This window comes from Drosophila persimilis, unplaced genomic scaffold, assembly GCF_003286085.1.
Source record: "Drosophila persimilis strain 14011-0111.01,24,50 unplaced genomic scaffold, DperRS2 tig00000841-arrow-arrow-pilon, whole genome shotgun sequence".
Classification (NCBI taxonomy): Eukaryota; Metazoa; Arthropoda; class Insecta; order Diptera; family Drosophilidae; genus Drosophila; species Drosophila persimilis.
Genome location: NW_020825361.1, coordinates 637433 through 646752, shown reverse-complemented (window position 1 = coordinate 646752; position 9320 = coordinate 637433). Strand labels below are relative to the sequence as shown.

At 41.3% G+C, this 9320-nt stretch overlaps 1 protein-coding gene across 2 annotated transcripts; it reads left to right on the top strand.

Moving 5' to 3' along the window:
* The first annotated feature begins 226 nt into the window (after positions 1 to 226).
* Positions 227 to 1236, top strand: LOC6597650. Of its 2 annotated transcripts, none has more exons than XM_026993513.1 (3): positions 227 to 301; positions 490 to 694; positions 766 to 1236. In XM_026993513.1, the coding sequence occupies exons 2-3, from the start codon at positions 671 to 673 to the stop codon at positions 1186 to 1188; spliced, it is 447 nt and encodes a 148-aa protein (XP_026849314.1). In that variant the 5' UTR covers positions 227 to 301; positions 490 to 670; the 3' UTR covers positions 1189 to 1236. The 2 variants fall into 2 exon arrangements, with proteins under 2 accessions (XP_026849314.1, XP_002022681.2); XM_002022645.2 differs by lacking the exon at positions 227 to 301 and adding an exon at positions 367 to 404.
* Positions 1237 to 9320: the final 8084 nt, after the last annotated feature.

The following is a 9320-nucleotide window of genomic DNA, read 5'->3' as shown; positions in this document are numbered from 1 at the left end:
TTGAGGGAAAAACATTCTACCAGTCTACAAAACAATCTACATACACAAGTATTCGGTTCATAATTTACATATTTAAGCCATCATAGTGCCCATTGAATATAATATGTATTTATAGTCAACATTCAATATTTTGAATCTCACAAAATCATTCTAAAACTAACTGTCGTCAGCAGAACAGCTCGGAGACGGGACAAAAATATTTATATTTTTTAAAAAAGAATATCCGAAAAAAGATCGAAACCGCTTAGAAGTAAAAGTCAAATCATCAATAAAAATATATTTTTTTCTACCGGACAGCATAGTAAGTAAAGAAAAATGAATAACAGTCTGACATTTTACACAGTAAAACTTCCAACAATAGACAAATAATAAATTAGAGGACTGGATTCCAAACCAGGCAAAAAGTAAGTGAAACTATAATTACTATAGCCTAACGTCTCTTACAGTAATCACCGTAATCACAGTACTATAGGCTAACCTCTCTTACAGTAATCACAGTAATCAAATAGAGATGAATCATAGGAAGGGCTGAAAATCATCAATCAAAGCAAGCTTGAAATAAATTAAAGATATATGTCAATGTGCTAGTTTCTAAAAAGTCTCCAAAAATCATTCACCGCTGGACTTCAAACCGATAACATCTAACCAGGAAACATTTTTGTTTATCTTAATGAAACCCATTGATAGTAATAAGGTAAGAACAGTAAACATTGCATAACCATTGATTAGCTTGACATACCGCTCTCCTTCCTAATATTTAACTAGATGCTGCGACTTCCAGCTGTTTGTGTTCAGCAGCTGCGCTTTAACCAACTTATTACCGATCCCATGCCGCAGAGCTCTTTGCCCGTGTCGCCCAAGGACATACGCCCTCGTGGGCCAGTTGTCGAGACGTATGAGGGCAAGCAGAAAAACCCAGACGATGCCGTGCTGCCGATGCCTCCTCACAAACTCCCCCTGGACCTATTGGGGGATTTGGCTAAGCTTGGGCAAAACATGCTGAATCTGAAGGAGATAATACAGCAAAACAAGTTCGATTTCAAAGAGGCACTGATGATGGGAATGGATAACTTCAACGGACAGTTGCAGAAGCAAAAAGAAACTATAACTAAGAAAACGGAGAGTGAGATTTTCAAGATGCAAAATGGCATTAAGGAAGCCATTGATTTATTGAAGCGTCGTTTCTAATCAATTTGTTTGTTAATGTTAATTTTCTAAAATGTTTTCCATAAATTTCCTATTATATTTGAACAGTTAACAGAAACTTCACTCATACTTTCGATTCATCCAAAAAAATACATGATTGAGATGAGATATATGTGGAAGGTTTGTACTATGTTACAGTGAACAATGCTATTGGACTGTAGAATGAACTAAGAAAGAAACATGTGAAATATTAGAGCAGACAAGATCACGGAAATTTGAGTGTGAGCATGTCGAGCTTGGGTATTAACAATCCCGAGTAGGAGCTTGTCCAACAACATCATACCGTTATATGTACATATATTCTGTAATGTTGCAATAAGTTTAGGCCTACATCTATATGGTGGTAAGAGTCTACCAGAGTCCCAGTTGAGTTTACGAAGGGCAATAACTAAAAATCGTTGACACAAAAACAATCCTCCCATATCGGACATAACAACGAGACGTACAAAGTAAAAACAGAACACTGTATGAGGTTCGACAGATATGAGGATATCTAATTTGGGAGATTTGTAGGAACGTTTTAAAAGATAATTTATAGATCAGAAGAGTATGGGCTTGGGCACTGGGCACAAATTAGGACTTTATCTGGACCCGCAGAGACCCGCAAAACTTCTAGAAATGCTAGATCTCTTACAACCGTTAAGAAAGTAAAGAAAGTAAAAAAGTAAAGGAAGAAAGTAACCGCGTTGATGCTTCTTTGGGAAAGATATTGGCTATAACATTCACTATTGACGGTAAGAAATTGAGAACGAACGTAAGCATATTGAGCCAGTATTCCCTGCCCTAAGGAATCTGTGTTTGACAGGCCCAGCACCGATGCCTTCAGCTGCACAGCAGATTGGAGCAGCAGCCGAGATTCGACCGTAGTGTTACATTTACCAAGGATTTGGACACCCCAGAAGGATACACTGCTCGCGAAGCGAACAATTTAAATGTATTAAGAGTGGATTCGGGACATCTGGCCAGGCCCAAATCACAAAAGGTCGCCACAACAAACTGTCGCTGGAAGGAAGAACAACGGCGATGCCCGAAAAAAAATGGAAATTCCAGCATTAAAATAAGTTTTTAAAACTAAGCAGCGCGGCTTATGTCACAGAGGCCAGGGTATCCATGGTGCAGCAACGCAGAGAGGGAAAAGCACAACCCAACCACACGACAGACAACATTTAGAATATAAATTTAGTTAAACAAATCTCGGACGAGGCTGTCCCAAAGGTATGACCACGATGAGCGTTAGAGCGGGTTGCCAGGGCTGCCACCGCCATGTGTGCAGCAATGGAATCTGGATACACTGCACTCAAATGGAAGAGTCGCTGGAAAGGCTAGAAGCCAAGATATATTCAAGATTTATCCCACATTTTCCAGATGTATGAATTAGTGGTTTACTTCACCGATAAAATCATATTGTTCGACACATTCAAATGCATATCTGCATAGATTCCGATCTCTTAGGTCCCCATAGAATTGAAATTCTTTGTCGCCGGGCCGTAGGGCAACAAAAGAACCGACCTCTAGACCTCCAGACCCCCAAAGTGCATTTCGCTTTGGTTTAGGGTTACGACCAGACCTCTTCTTCTCCACAATTTCCACAGCTGCATTTTCTTGTTTTGCTTCTTTATCTTTTTTCCATGTGCGAGTATGTACATATGTAGGCTTCATCTCATTCTCCTGATCCTGCTGCTGGCCCCTCAACTCCATTCCCATTTCGCTGAAAAATGTCAAAATATAATTTTTGCGTGGATTTTCGCCAACCCAACAATAATAATCAAAAAAAAAACACGAAGGAAGACTCGTTTCGGGGACCGAAGCCTTAGATGCTCTAACAGATTCTTTGTTCAAATAAATATATGGTTTTTAGGATTTGTTTATACCGAAAATAAATGCAACTATATTTCAGAAAAATATGATGGACAACATTTTTCTAGTGCTCAGAAATACATTATACTTAAAGGATCGAAAGGATGCAAAAAGCAATCAAAACTTACAATACCCTCTGCAAGGGTAACAAAAAGACACGGGGTAAGACGAAGAGAAGGAGTATGACCCTCAAAAAAAAAAAAAAGAAGCATTATATTATTTTTGCAACTGCTGCCTGCTTCTTATCTCAGCCGCTGCGTCGTCGGTGGCACGTTAATGTGGCCTATGTGACAGAAGATGGAATGGCACGGCTATGAGGCAAGGGCAGGGGCCTAGAAGGGGTAGCTCTGTGGGGAGAGCTGGGAGCATTGCATGTCCTACTGTGAGACATAATTTTTAATAATCTACAACACAGTCCCGGCCAAGGGCGGGATGGGGCATGGTGCCCGAAAATACGCGCATGCAAATGCCTTAATTTAATATATAATTATACACTGTAAGGGCACAAAATCCTACAAAATGGACGGCATGCATCAGCTATATGTTCAGGGAGGATCATTGCATCCCAGTTGCAATTCAGATATATATATATATATAGATATATATTCAGATATATTTTTTCTTCTAGATCTACATATATGTATGTATATAAAACCAATCGCAACAAGCAAATACAGGTAAATCTTTCGATCTACTAGTATATATGTATTTATAAAGAACTGACTCATTCATTAAGTAGATTCAATTAAATTCCATTTCATTCCATTTCGATATATTTTCTGAGAGTATGCCCCATTCGACTAGCTGTAATAGCTCTACACCCACTCGAAAAGTGATTTTCTTGGTTTTGGTTGTTTCTTGTTGCTGCTGCCACGTTTTTTATCGTGACTCCAAGATTGGCCAAAAGGTGTTAGGCATAAGATACCAGAGAGAGCGGCGCGGGAGGCCGGGCAGCTACGAGTATGTATGGGGAAAATAGTCTTGTCTAAGCCCCAGATTGATGCCGCCTTGCCGCAAACCCAATCCCAGAGCTGTAATTAAATTATCATGCCAACAGCATAAAATCCAACCCACACACATCCCACTCTGCACACGTGGATAGGATATCTGTGCTTGTGTCTCTGTCTGTGTGGTGCAGGTGCTGGGACGGGGTGCGGCAACATGAGGCATTGTAATTCAAACAGGAGCCACAAACGCAACGGGTTAACATTAGCGCACTTTTATGGCCTCGCCAGGATAAGTGCGAGTATGTATTTATGTACATATGTAGTATGTGTATTCCACCGACCCATACCTTCCAGCGAGGCAGTGTCTCTGTTTTCTATGATTAGCTGGAAAATTTATGCCACCTGCAAAAGCCATTTTGCGGCAAGCAGTTAGAAAAGCAACAGCAGCGGCAGCAGCAAGAACAAATATGTACAACATTTGCAACTCCTGCGGGGAAAAGCCGCCTGTATTTAACAAATTTTAGTATAACCAAACATATTATTTCCCTGGAAGCACTGATTGAAGAAAATTCACTAGAAAAAAAGGTGTTTCTTACAACAGGACAATGTCTGAGAAACTGTTGCATCTTAACTGTGCAAAATAGTCGACTATTATATGCTGTTTATTTTCCTACGTTGACAGCAATTCTAAATAAAAAAATAAATAAAACCACATCAAAAACCAGTCATCAAGGGCAAACCCATTCGGATAGTGTAATTTTGTGTCGAGATATAAGTATACTCTTTTCAAATTTACTTCTGCCAGAAATGGCTCCACAAAGAACCAGAACAAGACACTCTTTAGCTTAAGTGTCTGAACCAGTTTTCGGAATTCTGGGGCACAAAAAAGAAGTAAGTTATTATTTAATTGAATTCAATAAACATTGGTCTAAAACGATCTCGGCTGATTTCTGCTGATATAACGACGGTCCTCTGTTGCTCTTCCTCTCTGCTGTACTCTCCCTCTGCTGTTGCAGCTTATCAGCTGTTCGCCGTCGCTAACCGCTGTTCTTTCAATGGGCTAATTGGCCCACTCTTTCTTGCATCTATAGGCTAATAGGAGCCACACCATGCGAATGTAGGGAACAGGTCGGGCTGTGAAGTAGATATAAATATGCCCAATATACTATACATCGAAAGATGCTAGCTCCCACTCGATCCCAGTGGGTCAGGTAGCAAGTGACCTCCACGGCGCAGTTCCTCCACCACCATCTCAGCTCCATAATGATCCCATCCCTGGGGGATGGCATACTGGTCACATCCTTGGTGCACCGATCATATTCTTATTCTTTGGGGGAAAAATGGCGGCTCGACGATCTCAGATACACCCAATAAACGTAACGTAACAACACGTACGATTGACTCCACCGACTTGATGTCCTCGTTCGGATTCCACTGCCAGGGGCTGCGGCTGATCATCAACTGCGAAACGGCCGATAGATTGAACCTCTGAGAGAACTTCCTTCAGTCGCTTATTCAGACAGTACACAATGTGCTTCTCCAAATGGTGCGATGATATCCGTTGTTCCATGGCCATTTTCTTCCAGTAAAACGGGCATGATCTTAGAATATTTTCTGGGCGACCTGCGTTTCTTAGTTTCTTTGCCGTGTTTGTCCGTATATTCGCCACCGTTTTATCCGTCTGCAGCAACTTGTGCACTATTTTGTTCACCTTCTTTCTGCCGTGGGAGCGCTCCCTGGCTGCCTTCGAAGTCGACGGGCCGAAATCCAACTTGTAATCTTCGTTTTCAGCCTGGGACTTCTTACTAATGACCTATCGGTCTGGAGATACCATTGGAGAATTCGCTTGTGGATCTAACTCTTCGAACTTATCGATAGTGGAGTCATTGGTTGAATCTGAAGATGATGACATCATAAGCCTGTAAGCAAAGGAAATATGTTTGGGATCTAATAAAGTACCCATGGATATGGATAAGCACACTTACATCTGTTTGAAAATACGAGAATATTTCGGCATTTTTAATTGTTGATTTTCTTTGCAACAAAATAGTTATATGTAATTTTTATTGTATTAGATATATTATGCGACTACTGGAGTGTCGGGGGCGCCCTGGGACATAAACATGTAAAGTGTTTGCAGCGTCTCTGCAAATCGGTTAAATCTCCAGCTCCAACGCGGATTTATAAGGCGGAGATCAACTACCACAAATATATTAGACTTTACCTCTTACAACATTAAAGTCTTGCAAGGAAACTTAAACACGTATATATGTTACTCACACCGATTTCAGTAAAGTACTTTGTGAACCACTGCCTTCTTAAGAATTTGGTAAAGGTCTGTATTACATAAATAACAGAGGCGTACTCAATTGTGCGGAGAAACGGAGAACGGAGAACACAGGCGACTGCTTGATAATATAGAACTTAAAGAGGACTGCTCGATCATAAAGGATATTAAAAGATTCGTATATTGTAGCATGCGTTTCTTTTTGCCTCTTTTTACTGTTGTTGGTTCTCCTTCCTTTTTCTGTGTGTATTTTTGGAATATTATCTTAAGCAACTGAAGATTATCCATTAATTTCTTTGCCCTTTTTGTTATAGTTAGTTTGTATACCCGATACTATGAGGAAAGTGAATGTGTGTAACGCCCAGAAGGAAGCGTGTCCGAACCCATAAAGTATATATATATTCTTGATCAGCATCAATAGCCGAGTCGATTCGTCCCTATCAACGCCTAGATCTCAGAGCCTATAAGAACTAGAGAAACCAAATTTGATATCCACACTTCTAGGATATCGCACTGTTAAAAGTGTATTTCAAAATATCGCCCCGCCCCCAATAATATGGACAATGGACAATAATCTGTGGCATCCAAAATTTAGAAGATACGAGAAAATTAAAAACGCAACATCATATGTTCATATGTATGTATGTATATGTAGATGAACCATATCTAGCAAGGGTTTCCCTGCCAAATCTGCTGGATCATATCCCTTTTGGGTGATTTAATCGGGTGAAACCAATGTTGTGTAGAAAAACTTGGATTAAATTAAACATCAACTAATTATGGATGTTTGCCAATGGTATACGAAGTTCTCTAAACGACATAGCCGCCTCTGACTGGCGGAGGGGCTCTCATTTAAATGAAAGCCGAGAGTCCAGAGAGACAGAGTGAAATGCCTGGGCTCCTCCTTCTTGGAGAGCATCTGTTGACCAAATGTGGACTTAGGACGTTATTTTAATTTTTAAAAACTGCTTTTAAAACGCGATAAAATATGTTGAAATGACGAGCACAAAGAAAGAAAAAAATTAAGCGAAGGAAAGGAGTGAAGAGTAACGACTGATAGTGAGAGAAAGAGGAGACGGCAGCATGTTACATACATATGTACTTAACCATTTACATGTGTATGCGTATGTGATATATTTTATTCATAATAAAAAAACATACGAACAAATCCCAGAGTGAAAAAAAACCCCAGAAAGATGGGTGAAACCCACGGCCCCAAAGCGGACAACCGAAGGCGAAGTGCAGCCACACTGCCAGGAAAAAAAGAGCTATGTGTGTGTAAAGCGTGCATTTACATAATGAAAGATGTCGCGATGTGTGTGTGTGTGCGGTGGGTTGATTGGGGTAGTCGAGGGGGACAGGGCAAAGGGATTAGCAGTGGGCGAAAGAGCTGAGAAAAAAAATTAAATTATAAAATATTGAAGCAAGTAAGAAATGCGCAAAAGGGGCCGGGGCCGGGCCGGGGACAGCCGGACAGTCAAGCAGTGCAGCAAAAGAGTGGACGAACAGCCGCGGGGAACTGCCACTGCTTGAGTGCGGTATGGCCACACTAACACACACGCACACAGAATTAATGTCCTTTTAGATACAAATGCAATTTATAAGCAGAACCCGTATGTGGCGCGGGGATGAGGGTGGAGTCGCCCCAAAAAATGCTTTCACGTGGCTTCACAGCACCCGCTCCCCTCCACCCACTCAACTGCCACTTTTTTTGCCAACATAATTTTGAATAGCATTAAAATTATTAGCTACAAATAAATATACAAAAAATGAAGTAAGAGCAGAGACCAGAGGAAAAAAGAGCGGGAGTCGAGGAAGAGAGACTGGGAAGCCAGAGAGAAAAAAACGCGTGAGAGAAGGACTAGAAGTAGAGGAAAGAAATGGTCATCGTCATCCCATACCGAAACGGACTGGAGCCGGTCCCACCCTCCCATCTTGCAACAAATGCGCATAATGAGCTCTGGTCAGCCGGCCTAGACGTGGAACGTGGGTGGTTGCCACCGAGATTTACGCGCGACAACTTTTTCTTGGCCATATTTATACCCGGTACTCGAAGCGTATATGGGGTATATTCGATTTTTGGTGAAATTGGATGTGTTTAACACCCAGAAGGAAACGTTTCTGACCCGATAAAGTATAACATACTTGCTCAGGATCAATAGCCGAGTCGATATACCCATGGTTGTCTGTCCGTCCGTCTTGTTTGACGACTAGTTCTCAGAGACTAGTAGAGTCGCGCCCTTTGCCGCTCGCGTTATATTTTTTGGTTGAAATGGAACTTTGAGAATCTGGTTGGCAGCTAACGGGATTCTGTTTCTTTCCTTACACATAAGGTATTGAGACTTTGACGAGAGGTTCTTATAAATATCACTGTGAATGTACGAATGTACCATATCATTTTGTATCGCTTTATTCTACCAAATACGAGTATACGACTGAAAGTGCATTCGATTCCTTTGTTTTGGCAGCTGTTTCCCTCCATTTCCTTCACTGGATTTTCCTGCTTTTTCCGCCAAACACTTTTCAGTTGATATCTGCAGCAAATCCTCTTCGCAGGCGCGTTTACATAATTAAATGTGGCCGCCGCAGGTCGTCTGCTGGGGGCTGCTTTTTTGTACATTTCACATCTCGCGCTGACCGCCAAGTGCGGCAGATGAAGCAGAAGTACACATTCGTTGTTGGGATTACGATTACAAATTAAAATCAGTTTTATTCTTGTTACATATCATGTTTGCTGTTGGTTTTGTATATCAGTTATTAAACGTAACTCTTAACTAGGCAAAAAAATAATAGATATCATATACGAATAGATTTAGGGGGGGATAGCGATAATCAGAGGGAGGACTGGGGAGGCGTGTTTACACGATGGCAGTTGCTCTGCTGCCAGCATTTGCTTGGGCCGTCGCTTGCGCCGTTTGCGAGCCTTGCGGCGCACCCGATCAAATTTACGTATGCGTTCGACAATAAAGTGCTTTAGGTCATCGCCCTCGTACTTGCGGCACGATACCGTGAATAGTATTAGA

What these genes read in the sequence shown, in the direction of transcription:
- LOC6597650 (XM_026993513.1), top strand. Translation starts at nt 671, where the DNA reads ATGAAACCCATTGATAGTAATAAG. An exon ending in AACCCATTGATAGTAATAAG is followed by an intron (nt 695 to 765) that starts GTAAGAACAGTA and finishes ATATTTAACTAG; the next exon opens with ATGCTGCGACTTCCAGCTGT.